Here is a 24,008-nt window from a genome sequence, read left to right as displayed (position 1 = left end):
AATAGTATTAATTAAAAAAATAGTATCAATTGCTTTTCACAAAAGATTGACTTCTGATCAATGGTGTATCATGATTCACTGTAATCGATTATCCAAACAAACCGTTATCCTTGCAATTTCATTGTTTATTCTCATTTTAATGTTTACAGTTTTTCATTTTCCCCACTAGCATTTAAAAAAATCAAATAATTGTAATATAATTATTTAGCGAACATGTGGTTGTATTACACATACTATGTGAATAAATAATCTTTAGCACATGTGCAATTATTGCGGTGCCCAAGGAGTTTGGGCTCCCCTGGCTGAGTCTGGTTCTTCTCAGGGGTTTTCTCCCTCTTCATCTAAACATCTTATGGAGGTTTTTCCTTTGGCTGCTCACTGAGACCTGTAGGGCTTAATGCATGACAAAAGCACTATACAAATCAAAAATGACTTGATATGGCTATTATAGAGTCCACAAGTCATTTGGACTGCATTTATGGTGCTGCTTTGTCATTTTTGGGCACTTGACAGCCCCAGTTTCCAGTCACTTTTATTGTGTGTGTGTGTGTATATATATCTGCTAAACTCTGTTCCACAGAAGATTTAATGACATCAGGGTTAGTAAATAATGACAGAACTCATTTTTGTGTGCGCTGTTCCTTTAAGACATCAGAAGAGTCACCTGAGTCAGCCGAACAAGTCCTTCGTTATTACAGCTCTACATGACAGTTTTGTCATCGCTTCCTGGCCGTTAATGGTGGTTTGTTGTTACTCATTACTTGTTTTATGATTGTCTCCATCTGCAGGAATTATTGCTGGTATCAGCACATTGCTAGAAAATGTGATTTTCAGTGTCATTTGTGGTGAAGCTCAAGGCACCATTAGTTTCCATTGTCTCCAGTCAGATGTGCCTGAAAACAGCTGAGAATGGAAAAAATGCTTGCTCTGAAAAAAAAGAGCGTGTCACATTAGCACCATATGTTGTGTTAGTCATTTATAAATGTGGGCACACTCGCACAAACACATTTCCTAAACACCTGTAAACATACAGCAGAGACCCCCATCAGAGGGACCCCCATCAGAGAATTATGGGGGAAAAAATGAGTCCACTTACACTCAACAAAACAAACACATTTTCACACAAGTTTCCAAATTGCCTTTTTACTTCAGTACTGGTATATATTAGTGTTGTTTTAGAATTATTCAGATAATATGATTGTATATATTAATGGTTTGAATTAGGTTTTATTTTTATATTTTCAGATTTCATTTTAATTTAAATTATACAAATCTTTTATGTGTTTTTGGCATTTGTATTAGTTTTTTTCTATTTATTGTTTTACCTTTATTTTGTTTAGGTTATTTGCAAAGGCAACCTTCCTAACATTTCTCATTTTTAATGTTTTATTTAAGGTAACATTTTACATGCTTTTCATGTAAAATGTATATTTTATTTTTTATTCCCCTTAAATTGAGTTAATGAAAACAATTCTTAATAGTTTTAGTTAAAAATAACACTGGTACACTTGTATCCTAATCCTAACATGTAGTTATATGTGCTACCGTGAACATGTAAAATTTAAGTCGACATGTTTATAGCTAGCAGATAAATATACTTATTTATAGCTAGCTTCAAATACAAAGCACATAAATGCAGTATCACTTATTTGTAATCACACAGAAGTGCTTCTCAGATAGCATACTTTCATCTGTTGATCGCAGTGCTTTCACATGTGATACTAAAATCAATTGCTGTAAGTGCCTTAAGTGTGCAGTAAACGTATTAAGTAACTGCAAAGCTAGTTTTTTTTTTTTAATGAAATAGCTAGAAGAAGTGCAAAGATTTGCAACAGAACATCCTGTACATCTTGTACGCCATCTTTGAACATTTTGGGATCTTTTAAGGACAAATTGGAGGGTTTGTGCAACCCAGCAAACAAACTAAAACTGGACTCCAGATGGTGGAAAACCACCATTCGAAACAACATCATAAACTTGATACTTCAGAAAACTTTTGCTAATTGACTTTTTGACGTACACATTATTTGCTTTTTCCTAAGGTAATGGATCATCAAATCTCTGGGCACGTTTACAGGTGTCTTCAGTAAACACACACACACACACGCGCGCACGCGCACGCTCAGATCAAGAAGGACCATTAGTTGTTCCTCCAGGCTGTGGTGAAAGTGTGTTATGAATGGATTTTAGGGTTTGTGAAAGAATCAGTTGGCAGCCATTTACCTTTCAAATCCTCATGGTGGGAAGTAAAAAAATAAATAAATCTGGCATAAACAGTTCTCAGCCAATCAAAATTTCATATCAAAGCTACAAAAACAAACATTTTACACTGCATTTAATTAGTGACTTGTTTTCCATGACAAATATCTAAAAAAAATCTGAAATTTTAAATGCATTTACTTAAGGAGGAAAATGATTTAAGATATTGAGTATTGTTTTCTGAAAATTTAAAATTAAATGAGTTTATGCTTAAAACAAACAAACAAACAAAAAAAAAAAAATCTGTTAGTGTGGTAAGAAAATGATCTTGCCTTTCCTTTGAATTAAGTGTCTTTTTCTTTCTGAACTTTGTTCTTGTTTTAAGCATAAGCTGAATTTGGGTAGAAAACAGCAAATGTATGTATGTGTATATATATTTGCAGTATATTTAATAAGCACCTTTGAATCAATCAAAATAACACAAGAGACATGCATTAAGAAATTAAATAGAGTGAATTTTGAATTCATGTTGACCATTTTGTTTTGATTTCTGACTGTCTTTGTTCTTCTGGTCAGGTCTTGCGTCTGGTGGACATTAGCTCTGTCAAAGGTTTGGACTTGGTTACAGTAAATCTGTTGCCTTTGTTATGATCAGGTCTAATTGTGCACACATACAACATATGTTGTGTAATTCTGAGGATGAAAAGTGTTTATTTGGAGCCAAAATGTGTCCCCTGCCTAGAGCTGACAGCAGATGCAGTCAAATATCGTGCTTTGTAAGAGTAATGTTTGAAGAGTTTCTCTCTGTTTGTTGTTGATTTGTTTATCTGCTCCAGCAACCGCTTGTCCTGTGTATCAATCTCAATGTGTTTGTATACATACGTATGTCTCTCTGAGTAACAAAGACCACATTTCCTGACATAATTGCAGGTTTGACGATAAGACGTGAAACATAACCTGAACATAGGCGGTTCTTACTGCGCAAGCTGGATTTTAATATTCACGCTTGCAATGTGTGGATCAAGCATTCATGCGTGCATGAAGTACACTATAGCTCAAAAGTTTTTTAAGGCCTTTTAATTTTTCTGGACTCCTTTTTAATGGTTAAATTCAATTTTATTAATCAAAAAGCATGTCTAATTAATTGAAATCATGAAACTTAAACAATTTAACATCAATTTATTAAAAGTTTGACAAAAATGACATGTTTAGGGTCCTATGAAATGTTTTATTGTTACCAAATTCTGTTTGAATTTGTCTAATTATTTGAAAGCATAAAAACAAGTTTAATTTTTTCCCCTCAAAAATTCTGTTGTGTATTTACATCTTTTAAGGCATAAAACCTTCATTTAATTTATCTTTTAATTTATGAAAATTAAACAATTTTATTTTTTGGAAAATAAAGGGAATTTAATATTACAATTAAAACACTGAAGAAATATTGAATGATTATTCCTTGAAAATAAGGTTTTAAAGTGCCCCTATTATGGATTTTTGAAAATGACCTTTCATGCAGTGTGTAACACAGCTCTAAGTGAATGAAAACATCCTGAAAAGTTTTAAATCTGAAAGTGCACCGTGTGTAAAGTTATTGTCTCTCAAAATAAAGAGTCGTCTCTGAATCATTGAATCAAGTCGTTTACGAATCCCATGAAACATTAGCATATTGCCCGCCCACTTGTTGGTCTTTTCGCCTTGGTCCGAATGAAAATGCGAATTCATTTTTTGCCACTAGGTGCAGCTTTTGGAGCGGTAAAAATAGCGGTTTCCCCGGTAACGCTGTACACAAAGCAGCACTGCAAAACGCTGCTTTATCAGGGATTACAGGCAAGATGAAATGAAAATGAGACCAATCAGACCAATCACCGCAGATTAGCATCATGCAAAGGAGGGGTTTGGAAAAATGAATCGTTTGGGAGTCGTTATGCAAGTAAGGTAAAAATAAATGCAAATTATAAGACAATGAAAGTGTTTTTTGACCTTGCATGCATGTCAACCTGGGGACTCCCAAAACCAAAATATGAACCTTTCATTACCCATAATAGGGGCACTTTAATAGTTTTAGTAGTAGTAGTAGCCTAGGGAATATAATGGCAGGGGAAACACTGAGTCTACAGTATTTCTCAGGCCTAACAGTTCTTGTGTATCTCTCTCTCTGTGTGTGTGTGTGTGTGTGTTAGACAAGAAGAAGGAGAAAAGGGCAAAAGGAGCAGAGGAGGTGCGTGGCAGGAGGAACGCCATCAGGCTGAGCAGAGAGTACACGGTGGAGACGGTCGTGGTGGCCGACGCTAACATGGTGCAGTATCACGGAGCTGAGGCCGCCCAGCGCTTCCTGCTCACCGTCATGAACATGGTGAGTCTCATACCGTGGTAAAACTTCACAGTCGGGTTCAAACGCAAATGCCCAATTAGTTTTCTCCATAAAGTAATTGGTTTTAAACAAAATGTATATCCTTTCAAGACAGAACTACCATGAGCTCTCTGAGGTTGTGATGAGCGAGTGATCTATGAGAATGAGATGCTCTCAAATGGTTTTGTTTCAAGACCTAGATTTTACAGAAAGATAAAAATGTTCTTAACAGGGCTCCAGACTGCGACCAGATGGTCGCATTTTGCTACCATTTTTTCTGCCTGTGCGACTAAATTTTGTGAGCGCAGCGCAACAGCTTTACTCTGGAACCAATGCTGATCTCGCGACACTGTTACAGCACAGCGCTGCGAGATCCAGTGAGAAGTGTTTGAATTTGCCGCAGAATGAATAAAGATTGCTGCGAAGATCCGGTGAGATGCATTCGAATTCTGCACAGAATTCTGTTATAAATAGATCAAACAGCGCTGATGTAGAAAACCAGAAGTAGTAATGATAACTATACCATGGTGTTGTGGCAGAAAGAGTCAAATGTTATTACATTATTCATTTCAGGATTTGTACAACCTTTTGAGAGAGAAATTCAAGCACTTTTCAGTGACTTTCAAGTGTTTCACACAACTATTTCCAGCACTTTAAAGCTCTAAAAATTATCCAATTTCAATGTTGTTTTTAAAGGGATGACCAAAATATGCTGTGTGGTAAACAAACACTTGTTTAAAATAAAATGTAAAAAGACATCAAATTAGCACTATAATCAGTAGATGGCAGCAGAGAGGCACTTATTGGCTTATTGATCATTCATTTCCACTTTTTTTTGCTTTACATTTTGATATTATAAAATCACTATTATAAAATATCAAATCATCAACAAATCAAATTTTGCCAAAATTTAGCACTTTTCATGTGTATGAAGTAAGAAAACTCACAAAGTGTGTTAAAAACCCAACTTTTGTTCAATTTGGAACTGAATCACTCAAAGTAAAGAGCGTTCTTTTGAAAATCGCTAAAGCTGTCGGTCAGTTCAATATAATAGGCTACTATAAAAGAATAATGGTACAGTTAATGAGAGAAGATTATATAATTTTTCATATAAAAAATATATTTTGCTCGTTACTGTTTTGAATAAAACTAAATTTTGAACGCTTTCCAACTCAATCTCAGTGCTTTACTGTCAAGTGTGCATTACCAATGTAATATCATTAGTAACTGCACTTGTTAATGCAAAACAATAGTATTTTTATGATTGAATTATCTATGTTTTTAATAACCCCACACATCACCCCCCAGTGCTACCAAATCTGCTTCTTGCGCCACCATCTGTAGAACTTACTACTGCTTGTGCCACTGCTCACAAATGTTAGTCTGGAGCCCTGCTTAACCCTGTAAAGTTTGACATATGAAATAATAGTCAGAATAATGAGATATTTAGAAATGGAACAGTTTATTGAAACATAAAAAAAAAGTAAAAAAAAAAAACAATAAAAAAAAAACGCCTTTTACTTGCTAAAAAAGTATGAACTATCAGTCAGTCGACAGAAGGCATGTGGGCAACAGTTATTTCAGTTAAGCTTTGATTATATTAAATGTGGCTCGCACTTTAGTTTGAGGGCCAGTTCTATCTATTAACTAACTATTAAGTACGGCTTTTGCCTCAGTGAACTCCTAATTTGCTGCTTAATGATAGTAAGGTAGTTGCTAAGCAACTAGTTAATAGTGAGAACTGGTCCCTAAACTAAAGTGTTACAGAAATGTGCGTATCAAATATGATACAGTGGTCTTTACAGGGTTAAAACTGCATAGGCCCAACAATATGACACTGGCTGAATAGGAAAATTGACAATTTTGGTTTCCAAATGAATTTTGATGGTGTCATGCTCTCGACAGCCAATAATAAATAAACACATTGTGGTCATTACAAATGTTTATTCATGCTGCATGTGTGAACCAGTATTTAATTCAGTCTGGGCCATGTTTTCTTTATTTTGTGTCCATGATTTTTACAGATGAGGGCATGTCAGGCAACCTGTCCATGTCGCCATCTGCCTAATTTGGCTTCTACTTAGTAACAGATGAATTTGCAATAAAATACTGCCGAGTTTGAGTCACAGACATCAAACAGCAAAAGATATTGGCAGAGTTTTATCAGCTAGTGTATTTGCTGTGCATTTTGTTTATACTGACAAATGATTTAAATATGCCTAAACTGCATATTTTGCACGTTTTGCACGTAACAGAGCATTTGGGCACTGTAAGTCCTGGCAAGAAGAGAATAGGCTCATAAAACAGGACAGAGAGACAGATAGCAGTTGGGAGAAAGTGTGTGAGCGTAACATTTGCTCTGCTGACCGCAGCTGTGCTGTGTGTGAGACACACATTCATGAGTCGGCAGCTCACACACACACACATACACACCTCTGTTTTATTACATGGCCTCTGTTCCAAAAATTAGTGTGTTGTCCGTGTACAGAAAGCAGCAGTTGAGGTGTCCTATCAGAATTTAAATCATAATCTTTTAGTAAAAGATTTAAAGTAAATGCACCTGTTAAATGCTGTTTTACTGTAGGAGTGGGTATTGCCAGTATTGTGGCTAGGAAATGCCAGTCCATGCCAACCTTTGCAAAGACCTCATTTAAAACCCCTTTTATTTCCATAATTTGTCATGTTTCTGAGCAAAACAAGATATTGAATTAATAAAATGTTGGACGAGACTTGATTTGATCCATCTGGGATTGAATGGACTGGAAGTGGTTGTTTCAGAATCAATTTGGAGAGGTTGGAAAAATTGAAAATGAAAGAGATTCGTGATGTTAGAGAAATTGCATATAAATCTTTTTTTTTTTTTTTGTTAATTAAAAGTAAAAGTATTAAAAATGTTCTTTGTTAGTTGAAATAAAGGTGATATATATACTAGGGATATATATATACTTAAAATTTTTTTAATCTAATTAATTACAGGGTGCTGCGATTAAACTAATTTTAATTCGCAAAATAATTTTGCTGTGAAAATACCCCCAAAAGATAATTTAAAGCTATTATCATGTTAAATGTTTAGGCTACAATGGCCTAACATAGCCTAAAGAATGGAAGATAAAATAAGATAATTTGAGAAAGTGAGTCATTCAGGTTTGAAACAACATGAGGGTGAGTAAATGATGAAATAATTTATTTTTTATTTTTTGGGAACTATCCCTTTAATGTTTTTTTATTTATTTATTTATTTTAATAAACGAAATGACACTCTAAAGAAGAAACTGAAACTACCTGCAGTTGGCGGTAAATGTCTTTATGAGCTGATTCGTTCAAACGGCTGATTCATTCAGGAATTCAGTAAACAGCTCACTCGACGAATGGGCTACTAAATCATTGGTTCACATCATTCGCTCTAAACGCGGATTCATTCAGAAACTAAACACTGCTGTGTTGCTCGGAGACGCACAACAGTTCTGCTATGGCTTTTTAGGTAATATTTTCATTGGCAAAATTGAACAAAAACACAATATTGTGTTTAAAATGTAGCACAATAACTTCTTATTTACTGAAATGTTGTATAAAATCACATTTGCACACATTTGTGACAAAAAAAGCACTCGTGTGATATCGCTCTTTTTTATTTATTTTTTGCTCCAATATCTTGAATTTTAGCTCTCGCTGCTCGTGTGATATCGCTTATTTTTTTTTTGCTCCAATATCTTGAATTTTAGGGCATAACTGCATTTATGGATTTGTTGCCCTGCATCTTATTTGCCAACATTCAACTTTATGAAATGTAAGATGATGTACAGGTCTGGGGGTGGGGCCAGTGCGTTAACTGCGTTAAAATACTTTAATCGCGTTATTTTTTTCATAACTAATTTTTCATTAATTAATTAATGTTAAGTTAATGCATTAAACTGACAGCCCTAATATATATATATATATATATATATATATATATATATATATATAATATATATACACACATACAGTCATGGCCAAAAATATCGGCACCTTGGTAAATGTGATCAAAGAAGGCTGTGAAAATTAATCTGCATTGTTAATCCTTTTGATCTTTTATTAAAAAAATTCACAAAAATCTAACCTTTCATTGGATAATAAGAATTTAAAATGGGGGAAATATCATTATGAAATAAATGTTTTTCTCAAATACACGTTGGACACAATTATTGGCACCCCTAGAAATTCTTATGAGTAAAATATCTCTGAAGTATATTCCCATTCATATTCACAATTTTGAGCACTCCAGGGTGATTATGAACATGAGATTATCCAGCCATGGCTTCCTGTTTCACCGAAATATAAATAGGAGGGAAAACAAAGCCCAAATTCCCTTAATCATCCATCACAATGAGAAAAACCAAATAATATATTTCTAATGTGCAGCAAAAGATAATTGAGCTTCACAAATTAGTGAAGTGGCTTTAAGAAAAGAGCTAGAGCAGTGAAAATTCCCATTTCCACCATCAGGGCAATAATTAAGAATTTTCAATCAACATAAAATGTTAGGAAACTGCCTGGAAGAGGACGTGTGTCTATATCGTCCTAATGCACGGTGAGAAGGAGAGTTTGAGTGGCTAAAGACTCTCCGAGGACCACAGCTGGAGAATTGCAGAAAATAGTTGAGTCTCGGGGTCAGAAAACCTTTAAAAAAAATTGTCAAACAGCACCTACATCACCACATGTTGTTTGGGACGGTTTCAAGAAAAATTCTCACAGCTCATCCAAAAACAAACTCCAGCATATTCAGTTATCAGACACGACTGGAACTTCAAATGGGACTGGCTTCTATGGTCAGATGAAACTAAAAAATGAGCTTTTTAGCAGCAAACACTCAAGATGGGTTTGGTGAACACAGGGATAAAAAGTACCCCATGTGTACAATGAAATATACTGCTGTATTTTTGATGTTGTGGCCTATATTTCTGCTGGAGGTCCTGAATATCTTGTTTAGACACATGGCATCATGGATTCTATCAAATACCAACAAATAAAAAAATCAATAAGTGACTGACTCTGTTGGAAATCTTATAATGGGCCATGTTTGGATCTTCCAACCGTACAATAATCCAAACACAAACCTCAAAAACAACACAAAAATGGGTCACTGAGCACAAAACCAAGCTTCTGCTGCCATTCCAGTCCTCTGACCTGAACCCTGTAGAAAATGAGTGAACTGAAGAGAAGAAGCACCAACATGGAGCTGGGAATCTAAAGGGTCTGGAGTGATTCTGGATGAAGGAATGGTCTCTGATCTCTTGTGAGGTGTTCTCTAACCTCATCAGGCATTATAGGAGAAAATTTAGAGCTGTTAAACTGGCAAATGGAGGTTTCAAAAAGTATTGAATAAAAGGGTGCCGTTAATTGTGGCCAATGTGTATTAGAGAAAAACATTTATTTCATAATGATATTTCCCCCCATTTTAAATTCTTATTATCCAATGAAAGGTTAGATTTTTGTGATTTTTTTTTAAATAAAAGATCAAAAGGATTAACAATGCAGATTAATTTTCACAGCCTTCTTTGATCATATTTACCAAGGGTGCCGATATTTTGGCCATGACTGTGTGTGTATATATATATATATATATATATTAGTGGTGGGCATAGATTAATTTTTTTAATCTAGATTAATCTCACTGTAATCTTGGAATTAATCTAGATTAAAATGGCTCATTTGAATTCTGCCAAGTAGATCAGAATAAGTTCACTACTAGTAGTAAACAACTAGCAGTCATCAAGAATTTAATATTGATAATAACATTGAAGATATTGTATGATTATTCCTTAAAGATAAGGTTTTAATAGTTTTAGTAGTAGTAGCCTATTACGTTCTGCCCAATGTCTTCAAGTGAAACCAAACTTTTATTTTGACGGGTTGCCGTGAGGATAGTTTTTCTCAAATGAAACGCTCGAATGCTCATGAAGTGACTCTCAGAGCAGTTCTGGAGATGTTGTTCATGTATTTATGTCCTCATTTAGTGAGACGACAGACGTTAATATCGCCGCAAGCATCACGCCGTCTTCTGTATGAGTAGTGAACAAACCCGTGCGTCTGCGCCATACATTAACACAGAGACACACAGAAGTCATATTTAAATAGACGTTTTGCGGCTTAATATTTACAAATAGGAGTGGGAGTGTGCTCACTTGTGTGTGCGCTTACGTTTGTTTGTTTGTTTGTTTGTTTGTTTGTGTGTGTGTGTGTGTGCGAACCGGGGCGGAACTCCGCTGTGCTCGCGATACAGAGAGCTTGACCATGTAGAGACAGAAATGACTTGCCGATTTCCATTGGGAAGCTTCTTAAAAATAAATTTTCCCTGAAGCAAACCCGGCGGCTTCATAGCTGCATCCATGTTAGCACGCATACACACACGTTCGAAGACTCGTTCTCGCCCCCTACAGTGCAATTCGGCTAGGTATACATCCGCGCTAAAATATCAAGGTGAAAGTCATCATAGCTTGCGTAGTATAGACCCAGCTCCCAACCCAACTTTGAGAATAGATTAACGGCGATATTTTTTTTATCGCCCGATAAGAGTCTCACGTTAACGCAGCACGTTAACGCCGATAACGGCCCACCACTAATATATATATATATATATATATATATATATATATATATATACATACATATATATATACATATAATGAAACATTGTATCTGATTTTACTTTCTATTGACTTTACCTAACAACTTTGTGCTTGTTCAGATTTATGAGATTGTTTTTGTAGGTTTGAAAGGAAGGAAGAAAGACAAATCATCTTCAGTTGTGTATTTCAGTCGTGTCCCAGAGTGAATGACCTCACTCTTATCAAGTTGCTCATTCTAAACAAGTTCGTAAACACAGTGTTTGCTGCGAGTGTCTGGAAGTGGGCCTATGTAATAAAGTACAAACAAACTGAATATTGATCTTTAAAACAGTCCACACGACAACACCTCACTGCATCTGCTGCGGTAAAGCAAAGCTCATCAACTCAAGAAAGGCCCTTTCTACTGTATCTCTATTGACAATGGTGAGTCATATGAAGATTAATGTAAAAATGAATGAATTGCCCAGATGTGTGTGATTTGGTAAGAAAGTACACCTCCTTTTGTCCTCCCCGAGGTCCTTAGATTTACATTCCTCACAAGAGAGTTCGACAACACTGTGGAAAATTGTGCTGTTATTCAAATCAGTCTCTGCGATTCCCCTCCAGATGCCGGTTACTCATCAATATCTGAATCCTCCCTTCAGTTCAGCTCTATACTTCTTCATTAACTTCATCCCGCATGGAATTGTCATTGGTTTTTATTCTACAAGAGTCAGTCATGTTTTTTTATGGTATTGTGAATCACACAACTTACATCTCTGAGGATGATGAAAGCTCAAACACCTCTATCTCTTTCTTGATTCTTTTATCGTCCTTTATGTAGAGATAATGCATGTTATATTTCAAAAGTTATTGTCTAGCGATTTTGGCTTTGCCAATGTGTTTTTTCAATAACCAGAGATGTTGCTTCTACAGAATATATACTCAAAATTGTGCTTTATTCACACAAGGTGTAGGCAGATATTAGAAATGACACAAAGATAAGCTTTTTCTGTTGAATTGAAAATTGAATTGAAATAAATATTTAACATGTTATTTGTTATGTTATTTCTTGATATTTTCTTAAGAAAAAAAATTGAATATATATATATATATAAATAATTAAATACGTGTAAAATTTAATAAAATACTGTCAAATTCTAATTAAAACAACCCAGGCATATTTACACAGTTTTTCATTTAAAGAAAAAAAGACATAAAAAAACTTTTTTGTAATGTCAATCTGCATGGATACAGCCCAATGCCAACATATCACTTAGTGTAACATTAGATGCACCAAACAGAATTGAATAAATAAATAAATAATTTGTAACATTATTTCTTGATGATTTTCTGAGGAAATAAAAATAGAATATAAAAATATATATAACATAAAATTAATCAAATTCATTCAGTACTGCCTAAAATGTAATAAAATATTGTAAAATTCTAGTTAAAACAACCCAGGCATATATTTCCACAGTTTTTCATTCAAAGAATAAAAAAAAGACCCTTTTTTAGTTATGATGCAAATGAGTAATTGAATAAGTGTTTTGAATCGATTTATTTAAATAGCCATTAAATCAAACGTACCAACTATAATATCATTTTTGCATTAACACTCGTATTTTCAAGTCACAAGACTTCAAGACAAGAGTCGTGAAACCCACAGAAACAATTTTACAGCATTTTTTGAAATGGTACTGAATAGCTCAATATACCAGCTAGGCCAAAAGAATCAGCTGATATTGGGCTATTTTGATATCAACATCAGCTGATAACATGTGCTCTTGGCAATTAACCCATTTTTGCTTGCTTTTTTGTCTAAAAACTACTGAAATCCACTTAAACTTACTACTGATTACTACTTTTGAGTGAATTTTAAGTCAAAGTTAATTCTCTTGTCTCGTTCTCTCTCTACAGGTGTATAACATGTTTCAACACCAGAGTTTGGGTGTGAGGATCCACATCCGGGTCACCAAGTTGGTTCTCCTGCACACTCGTCCAGTAAGTGTACAAACACTAGATCAACATCCAGATCTATGTACATCATGACTCAACCTGCCATTTATCCGCTCCCTTGCTGTTTTATTCCTGTCCTCAGGACCTGTGATGTTATCCTCGCTCAGTGTGTGTGTGTGTGTGTGTGTGTGTGTTTAACTACCGGTTTTCCCCTTCATTTTATTGCTGGATTTCATTCTCTCCAAAGGCTCCGGAGAGTCTGCCAGAAGGTTTTTTGAGTGCTCACCTCTAAAGAAATGATGTATGTCAGGACGTCACTGAATAGCCATTAGTGTAAATATGTAGTGATGCTTCAGGGCAAAGCCTTTGGACTCACAGTCTCTGATGCTTGAAACCAACAGTCTTCACGTACAGCTGAAGTAGAGCAGCAATTGTGTGATCGATGAATCAACAAGTCCCACTTCTTGTCAGCAGGAGTCACAGTGTCACATGATCTTTCATAAATCATTCTAATATGCTGATTTGCTGCTCAAGAAACATTTACTATCAACAAACATTTGTCCAATAAAACACTCTCTAATGACTAGCGAGTAGCTAAGCAGCAAATCATGATTCATGTAAACACTATCATCTAAAAGGCTTTTTAAGCCCAAATTTGATTTGTGTGCCTCCTTTACTGTTTCAATAGGAAATACTGCTCTCATCATTTTTATAGGGTCTTTAAAGTAAAATCCACTGACTAGTAGTGTAAACTGTTTGTCCCTGGGAGTCTGTCATATTCAATTTGAGGCTAAAGAAAATGAGGCTGTGTGGGACAGAATTACAGCCCGTTCATTATGTCTTACTGTTTCAAAGAAAAAAAAATCCCACTGTTCACTTGCGTGTTAGGTGAACTGACTGACGTATAATGCTCTGATTGTGTTCAAATGACCACAGAAGAATATGTTACTACAGACCTTCTTACAAATGCAGTGGGAAGTATCTAATTTAAAGTTTTGCTGAAGTCTGTAAATCAGATTCCAATTGTCCAGTGTGTTTCTTAGGAAAAGCTGAAGGTGGGCCACCATGGAGAAAAAGCCCTGGAGAGCTTCTGTCACTGGCAGCATGAGGAATACGGCGCGCGATACCTGGGAAACAATCACGTTCCTGGGAGCAGAGACGATCCTCCTCCTGTGGACGTGGCTGTGCTGGTCACCAGGTACTTATCAATCACGCTTTGATGAGCAAATATGGAACTCAAGCAGAGCTTCATATATTCACTAAAACTAGGGCTTGGTGATATGGCAAAAAATAAAAATGTCTTGATTTTTTTTCATCTTGAAAATGTAACTACAACATGATTCGAGTTACTCTTCCTTTATAACCCTATAGTTAAATAAAATTCTATTTCAAGTGACCACACGTAAAGTTGTCAACATGATGTAAATGTTGAACAAATCATCAATAAATATCTTTGCAGAAAAGATGCATACATCTTGTACTATATGCTCAGAAATAATACAAGGAAAATGCTTTCAAAAATTCTCAAAAGTCAAGGTAATTCAAAATGTCAAAATGACTAACACCAGTAGACTGTTATTAACTATAAATATTCTGTAAAAACAATGAACAGCAGAGTTCAGCCTATCACCATGATGCAAACATGAAATATCAGACATACAGTAGTAGTTCTTTACAGGTTATTATTCAATTGTGCTGCTGTTTAACTGTTGCTCTCGCATCTCTTGCAGCATCTCATGCTCAAGTTAAAAACCTAGCGATATATTGTACTTATGATCCTTCACAGAGCGTGTCACACATGAGCAGTTAATCACATGCACCGACATGCGGTTGGGTCAATCTTTTCTCTTTATTGTTATCATTGGCATATTGTCAAAGTGTCTATTTCCAACATTTGGTAATATTTCTATTCAGTGGTGATTCCTTGATTTCTAAAAATTAAAATCGTGGCAAAACATTAAATTCAAATTAATCGAAAAGACACTAACCAGATAAGAGACAAGATTGTGCAGAATTTGACAAATACAGACAAAAACAGACATTTTTAAGTGATCCAAATACTGTTTTGGCCCATCACATCTGCACAGATTTTATTGCGTTTCTCTTCTCATTCTCCATCACCGTCTCTCTCTTTTACGTCTTTCACTTTCCGTTTTGTCACACACGTCCTTTGAAGTTCGGTGTCTTTCAGCTCTTGGCTGCTCAAGACAGATTTAACCTTTTTTCATCCCTTTTATTGAGATCCAACACAATTTGAACCTGCCAGTATCTGAGCTGTGATAGAGCCTAATAATCCTTCTGTCAGCGAGACAGGTTTGCTCCCGATCTTCATCTTTTCACTACAACAGATTACTCACGGCAGCCAAAACACGGCATTCTCAGCCTGGGATTAGGGTTTATTAGCGTACTGTAATTTTCAGGATCCAAAAAAAGTAAAGAAAACGAAAATCCTTTTGTTAAAAGACTCATGTGAGCCTGTCAGATACTATCTGTCATCCCGGGCCCGAGGAGCTTGCAGGGAGAGCCAGCGCACACAGAGAGGGCCTTTGTTCCCCCTGCGCCGGGTTAAATATGATCTCCGCCGGCGTACAAAAGCAGCTCTCTGTAAGGATGCGGCGCACAGGAGCAACATCTGTCTCAGCTTGCATGCCAAGATGGCTCGGGGCAGCGGGAATGCATCAAAGCAAATTAAGGCTTGACAAGGTGTGCCTCGGTTTCCCCTCTCACAGCTTTGTTGGAGCTGTCAGTGGCTCGTCCCGGGTTCCTGCAGCACTTGCTGACTGAAGAAAGATTATCTTCTTAATGCTTCTATGGCCACATTCACACCGCGCTTTTCACTGCTCATCTGAGAGCTTAAACTCATTCAGGCCATCGCTGAGATCCGTTATAAAATCATTACTGACCGATCTGTGCTTTTAAAGAGCTGTGTCAGGTAGAGTACTGTGCCCATGTACTGTACTGTAACATGCTGTGTCAAACACTGCTGTCTGTACGCGTACAGATCTGTAACTTACAGACATTCGCTCATCAATTTAAATGCGATTGCAGGGTTGCGTATCATTTAGAATTAAATTTATAATGCTTGAATTTGGATTCAGTTTGAACTGGGGTAACAAACAGGATGTGTAGAATCTCAATTCAATTTGATGTGAATCTACGGTACCATTCAAAAGTTTAATGTTAGTATGATGTTTTTTTAAGAAATTACAATTTATTAATCAAAAGTATAAAATAAAAACTTTCTATTTCCAATAAATGTTCTTTCGAACTTTCTATTCATGTTTCCACAAACATTTGAAGCAGCACAACTGTTTTCAACATTGATAATATTAAGAAATGTTTCTTGAGCAGCAAATCAGCATATTAGAATGATTTCTGAAGGATCGTGTGACGCTGAAGACTGGAGTAATGATGCTGAAAATTCAGCTTTGCATCACAGGAATAAATTACATTTTACAATATATTCACATAGTAAGCAGCTTTTTAAAATTTTAATAATATTTCACAATATTACAGATTTTACTGTATTTTTAATCAAATAAATGCAAGAGACTTCTTTCAAAAACATTAATACATTTTACCGACCACCTTTGAACAGTGGTGTATGCAGAATTATTATGAATTAAAAATCAAAGAAATTCTTATAACCATCTTTTAACTAGAAAAAATCCATGTTTGAAAGTTTTGATTTTAAATTTTTTAAGTTTGAGCGTTTATGGGCCTTACAGACAGAAAGAACAATAGATAGATAGGTAGAAAGATAGGTTGAAAGATAGATAGAAAGATAGAAAATGATGCCTGGATATCGTTCATACTCACTACAACTCAAGCATCTGCAGTTATATAGTAGAGATTTTATTTAAAGAAGTCTCTTAGCCACCAAATTGCAAAGGTTAAATGATGCCATGAAATGTATGATAGTCAACAGAGATGATCATTTACCATGTTTTACACAGCAGTCTCTGCAAGCGTTTACTAAACAGGTCTGATTATTATGTAATGTTGGCACCTCTAGATTTCCGCACGAGTTTCCAAATTGGAAGTCTGACTTTCTGTTGCACCTTTCCAAGTAGGAAGTTGGAAATTCTGACTTTCCGAGTCGAATGGAACACAGCGTTAGCTCCTATTATGCAGGCTGAGGTCAGAAATGCTTTCATTCGGACTGTTTTGCGACAGTTGGGACAGGGTGGAGGGTCACATCCTCCATGCGTGTCAGCGCTAATGGAAATCAGCGCTCTTAACTGTATCCCTTCCCAGCCGTTCGTCGCTGAACAGGATCTGTCTTCAGCACCCAGCTGTGTGTCACATTCACTTAAGCTGTGAAGGAACAAGAAGGGAAACCAGAAGCCCACATCAAAAACCCTTTGGAATAGAGGGACATCAGACAGCCAAAGTGACACGTCGCAGAGCACGTATGGTGAAAACGTTTGAAGACTGCAGACTCACAACAAGAGACATTAATCTTAGCTGTCTGACGTTTGGTAAACAACAACGTCTTTGTTAATTTGAAAAGCCTATTTGATTTTTTTTTTTTTTTTTTCTGTTGAACCACCTCAAAGGTCCTCTGATGTTTTAGTTTGTCATTTGTTGACCACCAACGTTGGGGAAACTACTTTAAATTATGAGCAGGTTGTAGTTTGGAAAGCTACATTTTCAAAGTACACTACAGTCAGGCTGTTCTTTTGAAAACATAGTCAGCTACACTACAAACTACTAACAAAAGCTAATAACGTTAGACAGTTCACACAGCTTTTTCCTCTTTTTATTCAATTCTGTGGTCAGAATCTGTTGTTAAAAAGGTTAAGATGCCATAACATGGATTGAATGCTGTGTGAACAAAGCTGCACTATATGATTAACAGATTTGAGGTTAGGGTGCTTTAAGAAATTTGTCTGAGCCAATTATGAAGTTCTGACAGAATTGTTGCAATCACTCCACACCATTTAGGTCTAATTCTGTGACAACAGATTTCAAAATTGTGATTACGTTGCAGAATTATTTATTATTGTTATTATTATTATTATTATTAGTATCATTATTTATATTGCATTTATTATTTATAAAATAATTTATGTTGCTGAAGGAAATATTGTCAAACTGGACAGATACTGAAACTCAAGAGCTTCACTCCAGATGTTTAATAATGCTATTTTATTATTATTATTATTAAAGTATTTCTTAATATTTTAAATTAGCGTTTTTATACTTTAATTAAAATTTTTAAGTGTTAGTAATTTTGCTATGTGCTATATATATATATATATATATATATATATATATATATATATATATATATATATATATATATATATATATATATATGCCATGGTCTGTCTGAATACTGGATTCTGATTGGCTGGCAGGTGTTGATTAAATTCGTTGAACTGCACAGGTAGTTCCAGGTCAGTTTAATCACGTTCTATATTAATGCGCTTCCTATAAACATTGGTAACCATAGTAACATACAGTTACAGTTGAATAGTAATACAGACGAAAATAACCGTAATTTTTATCGTTCCGGTCAAATATTGCAGCGCAAATATTATTAACATCTTTAATATGTGAATGCTGGGAAATGACCATGACATAAATGGTTCTTCGCCTCCACGTCGTGCATTCAAATCGTTTAATGCACAGCTAGCTGTTGATTATCCCTTACATATATATAGTGTGTGTGTGTGTGTATATATATATATATATATATATATATATATATATATATATATAGTCTTAGTTTTAGTTTTAGTGATAACTGCACTGCTGTTATTTTTAATGGTTATTTTTGGTAAATGAAAGTATTTCAACATTATTTGGTGCTGATGTGTGAATAATACCAATATGTGTAAATACCAGATGTGTACAATTGCCATAAAAGGCCGTTTTAATGCAATTCAACATGTTTTTCATGTTTCATGTGTGAAATTGAGTATTAAATATATGTATCCTCTTTGGATATAAGATTATTTGTTTCTAAAATGAGAGCAGTTAAGAGTATTTACCTGGTGCAAAAACACAAAATCCTGTTATTTTTACAAAAAAATCCTGGCAGCTGTGGTTGCCAGAATAATTCTGTAAAAATACAATAAAAACAGAACAACCTGCAAATTTGACAGTATAAAACTAATTCCATTTAAGAGTTTTTCACTGTTAATTATAATTTGATTAGCATTTTTACTTTTGAAAACTGTACATTTAACAGTATTTTACGGTAAAAATTATATGAAATGTCCGGTTAGATCTTTTACAGTTTTCCCCTGTATGTATTACGGGAACTTACCGTTAACCTATTAACAGTTTTTCTGTAGCATTTTTACAGTAGTTTACCATGCAGTCACTATTACTGACATAACTGAACAAAGAAATTAACACTAAATGCTAAACTAATTAAACTAGAAAAATATGAATTCTATATCAGTTTTATATCAGTTCTATATCTCGTAAACCTTGAATGCATTGCAAGTCACTTTGGATAAAAGCATCTGCAAAATGCATGAACGTAAATGTAGTAAATGAGAAGCTTTAATACTTTTCAGCAAGAGTTGAGTAATGTAGTAAAGTCTGTGATGTTGCTGCTTTTACTGAGTTACTCCCCAACACTGAGTACCGCAATCCCTGCTTGTTATTTGTTAACAATTCAGTGTTTAAAACCACAGCAGAAGTATCTGGTGTTCTGGCTCTCCTTCTCACCTGTTAGTCATTGTTTAAGCTCAAAAATGGTTTTGGTAAAGTCAAATTACAGGCTTCGAGGCTGTGGCCACTGCCTCCCCAGAGTTCAGCCCTGCCAAAGACAATTACAAGAGGAAGCACAGCAGACATCTTTAACTCTTTGTTGTTAGCAGATTTGAAGGCACTGGATGTGGTTGCTCTAGACTCAGGAATGCTTTTCAGTCCGCAATGTCGACTGCTAATTGAGGGATTCAGAGGTGCCTTCAGCACGAGCTGACGTTGACCCTGTGTGACGGGTCAGTTAATTGTGTTTTAGCAAACAACTTGCCTAGTTTGCTTGTTAGTACTTGGTGCAACTCTTATTGTGCTGAGAGAGCAAAAATACAAAGTCTCTTAGATCTTCTTGGATGTCAGATGGATTTCCTTTGGTGGCGGGGAGGAGATGTGCTTTCTGCTTGTAATGTGGGGACGAATCTGTTTGAATTCAGGCCAGTCGGGAAAGCGGGGGGTGGGGGCAATGCAAGCAAGTCTGGACGATATCCAGACATCAAGTGTCGTTTGGTGTTTGCATTAGTCTCTTTCTGTTTCTCGCCGTCTCTCTCTGCCCTCTTCTGTCTGTCTGCACTTCTCCGCAGACACCTAGAGCCCTGATATATGTGTCGTATAACTTCACATTGATTCGTTCCCAGATGCTGACATGAAGCTGTCAGCACCTTGCTCAGTCGTCAGATGGGTGCGTGGGAAAACGGCCTCTTCTGAAGCATCTGTTTGCCATTTCACACCCAGCCCTGGCCTTTAGACGTTCCCTGTTTGTTCCATCGGGCTCTGACATAATTCTCAGCATGCTCACGTTAACTCTGCTGCGGTGGCCAAACTCTTATCAGTGCTGATCTGCCTAACAAAATCCAGAAAAATCTGCAAATATCTCAAAACAAAACAGAAAAACACTCAAAATGCTTTGTGTGTGTGTGTGTACAGTATATATGGATAAAAAAAAAAAAAACTTCCTAAATTTATTTATGTATATTACATTTTTTTATATATATATTTTACATTTTATATTTTATTTCATATTTTGTGATACACCCAAGAGGCCATTTGTGGAAAAATAAATAAATAAATAAAAATGTGTATATATATATATGTGTGTGTATATCTCAAAAGTAAAATGACATTTTCTTGTGATTTTTAAAATACCACAAAATTGTATTAAAAATCTTTGAAATGTCTAAATATATATCCCAAAATGCATTTTATGTTGTTATTTTTCTTTTCTTTTATTTTTTTTTAGAACATATTTTTATGTTTTGTAAATTGTAAATAACAAAATAACAAAAATATAATAAAATTCCTAACTACATAATACTACTATTGTTAGAAATTGCAACAAAATTAAAATAGAAATATAAACTTTTGAACTGCGGGTTTCGTCTGGCCAGAGGAGAACTGGCCCCCCGACTGAGCCTGGTTTCTCCCAAGTAGGGCTGCACGATATATCGTTTCAGCATCGATATCGCGATATGTACATCTGCGATAGTCACGATAGTTTAGTATACTGACCGTTATATTTATACTGATCGTTTCGCGACAGCTATCGCATCACGCCACCCGCGACGCACTGTCTTCACTGGACGCGGCGACCGTTGCAAATCCTTTGAACTTTGTGTCAGTACGTCATAAAAGAATGAGGATTTACTCGCAAGGATTTGCCGTGTCGCGCCGCATCCAGTGTAGACGGCATCACTGATTATAATGGGTTCTATTGTATTTTGTCAGCGCCCTTTGTAGACACGGTGAGAGTCACTCAGATATATGTGAACACTCAATTCCATTCAGTTCCGTGTCTATTTGTGCCTGAAATGACACAATGCATGTCTCTGCAAGTATCCTTGTAAACACAGTTGCTTATGGCTCAGGTGAAGGTAAAAAATTGATAAAGAAAATGGATAGTATGCTCACAGCAGTTTAATGTTCCTAAGGCTTTCAGTGTCATGAATGTTAATCAAACAGCAAAACACAGAGAAAAATCACTTTTGTAGCTTTAACAGATTTATTAGATTTAATTTATACAGTTTTATTTTACATTTGATTATTCAACCAGTATACCTGAATACTGTTAGACTTACTGGAAAAAATATAAAGCACTGTTTATTTATTTTATATCTTTGTTCTATTATATTTATTTATGTTTGTAATTTGTTCATTTTTCTATGCTGATTTACTCATCTACAATATTTTTTTTCCAAATAGAGCTTTTCAAGTCATCTGGAGTTTTTTTTGTTGTTTTTTTCATATCGCAATATATATCGCAGAAATACAAAATATCGCAATGTGAGTTTTTTCCAATATCGTGCAGCCCTACTCCCAAGGTTTTTTCTCCATTCTGTCACAGAGGGAGTTTTGGTTCCTTGCCGCTGTTGCCTCTGGCTTGCTCAGTTGGGGACACTTAATTTCTAGCGATTATCACCGATTTGATTGCACAGATACTATTTAAACTAAACTGAGCTAGACAATGACATCTCTGAATTCAATAATTCAACTGAAAATTGAAAATTGAGTGTTTAATCGTATCATTATACATTACTGACACTCTATCCTCTAATTTGATACTGTTAAGTGCTTTGACACAATCTGTATTGTAAAAGCGCTATATAAATAAAGGTGACTTGACTTGACTTGTAAAACAAATAATTCAAATTTTCAGTTTTTGGAGTGAAATATTTTTGTTATTTAATTTTAGTATTTTATTTTATATATAATATATTTTACATTTTGGGGTGATTTATATTGTTTTTATTTTTTGGAACATATTTTTGGCTTCTAAATTTCAAAAATTAATTCATTTCAGTTTTTGAAGTGAAATTCTTATTTATTTATTTTTATTTGATTTTGTTTCATATTTTTTGTTTTCAACAAAACATTTCTTCATGCAAAATTTATTTTGGTTTTGGGGTAAAATATAACTCAGACATCTTGACAGGCATCGTGGGATTCACCCTAGTGTGTTTTTGAGTGTCGGTCCTGAATGCTAGTTAGTGGTTTTATGCATCAGAAGTCACAGAAACGCTCTATTGCTGTCACTGTCTGAAGTTTTGGTGTCATATTGAGTTCATGCCACTCTTGTCTGGTTGTTGTAACTTCTCTTGAGCATTGTGGCTGGTTCACTCCTCATGTAAACAAGAGTCGAGCAGGAAATGAGCTGGATTTGATTAATTTACTGTTGTTTTGAAGTGTTACTCCTTTAACTGATGGAGGAACACCACACAGGGGAAAGGAGTGCATAGTTACAGCAAAGGCGCTGTGGTTTTCCCACAATGCACTATTTAACCATCAGAGGTCAGGTTCAGGCAACAGGCATCCAAACAAACACAACCCTTTTGTTTCACAGATATATTGAAGCTTCTCAAGATATTATGTATCAGCTTTTCATTCCTTGTTTACTAAAGATTATTTGCTGTTTTGCCTTTAATGTTTGCTTTTGTTGCCTTGAATCTGGTGAGTTTATTTCTCTGATAAATAAATAATACAAGTCAATGAATGTGCAATGAACATCTCAGTTATGTTTCATTTATCTGCCAACCTTGAGATCAAGTGTCTTAGGAGAAATAAAAGACACAAATGAGTCATTAATCAACTTGCAGGAAGAGTATAGAGTTACAAAGTGAATATAAATAGCATAGATTCATTTGTTGAAGAAATTATGAGAAATGTTTGTTCATAGACTTTTGACTGCAAAATTTAGTGGGTCTCTGAAACTCTATGGATGAAACAAACGTGAGATCAACAGGAGAAAAATCTGAAAAGGAGTCTCCATTTGCCCTCTTTTTAATCTCATTGCTGTGTTGGAGAAACATTCACTTTTCTGTTATCTAACATTTGTCTGTGTTTCTCTCTTGTCTTGTTTTCTCTCTCCAGAACAGATTTTTGCGTCCACAAAGATGAGCCTTGTGACACAGTTGGTGAGTCTAGCTGAACCACTTTTTTTTTGATGGATTCTTCTCATAGTTACTTCATGGTTATTTATAACCACACACACAAATACCTCAAAAATAAAATGGAATATCTCTTGCAGTCTGTAAAAAGCCCACAAAATTGTATTATAAATCCTTGAAATATCTAAGTCTTGTTAAGCCACAAGAGAACATCTGTTACCGTGATTTTAGCACCGCATAGCATAATAACCACCCAGGACATGCTACAGACAAGTTTGTTCTATATGTATTATTTTTAGGAACATAATTTTA

General features: G+C 35.2%; 1 protein-coding gene across 4 annotated transcripts in view; it reads left to right on the top strand.

The window, feature by feature from the left end:
* The window catches only part of adamts17 (ADAM metallopeptidase with thrombospondin type 1 motif, 17), a 131,482-nt gene that overhangs the window by 18,894 nt on the left and 88,580 nt on the right, over positions 1–24,008 (top strand). For 3 of the 4 annotated variants that reach the window (XM_058780662.1, XM_058780659.1, XM_058780661.1), the window contains exons 4-7: positions 4,380–4,552; positions 13,060–13,143; positions 14,142–14,296; positions 23,680–23,723. In XM_058780662.1, coding sequence (XP_058636645.1) covers positions 4,380–4,552; positions 13,060–13,143; positions 14,142–14,296; positions 23,680–23,723 — 456 coding nt within the window. Of the gene's footprint in view, positions 1–4,379; positions 4,553–11,403; positions 11,581–13,059; positions 13,144–14,141; positions 14,297–23,679; positions 23,724–24,008 lie in introns of those variants that run through there. The other variant, XM_058780663.1, reaches the window with a different exon arrangement.

Source organism: Onychostoma macrolepis, chromosome 07, assembly GCF_012432095.1.
Source record: "Onychostoma macrolepis isolate SWU-2019 chromosome 07, ASM1243209v1, whole genome shotgun sequence".
Taxonomy (NCBI): domain Eukaryota; kingdom Metazoa; phylum Chordata; class Actinopteri; order Cypriniformes; family Cyprinidae; genus Onychostoma; species Onychostoma macrolepis.
The sequence above is the reverse complement of the archived record's forward strand: the minus strand, read 5'-3'. Positions and strand labels throughout refer to the sequence as shown.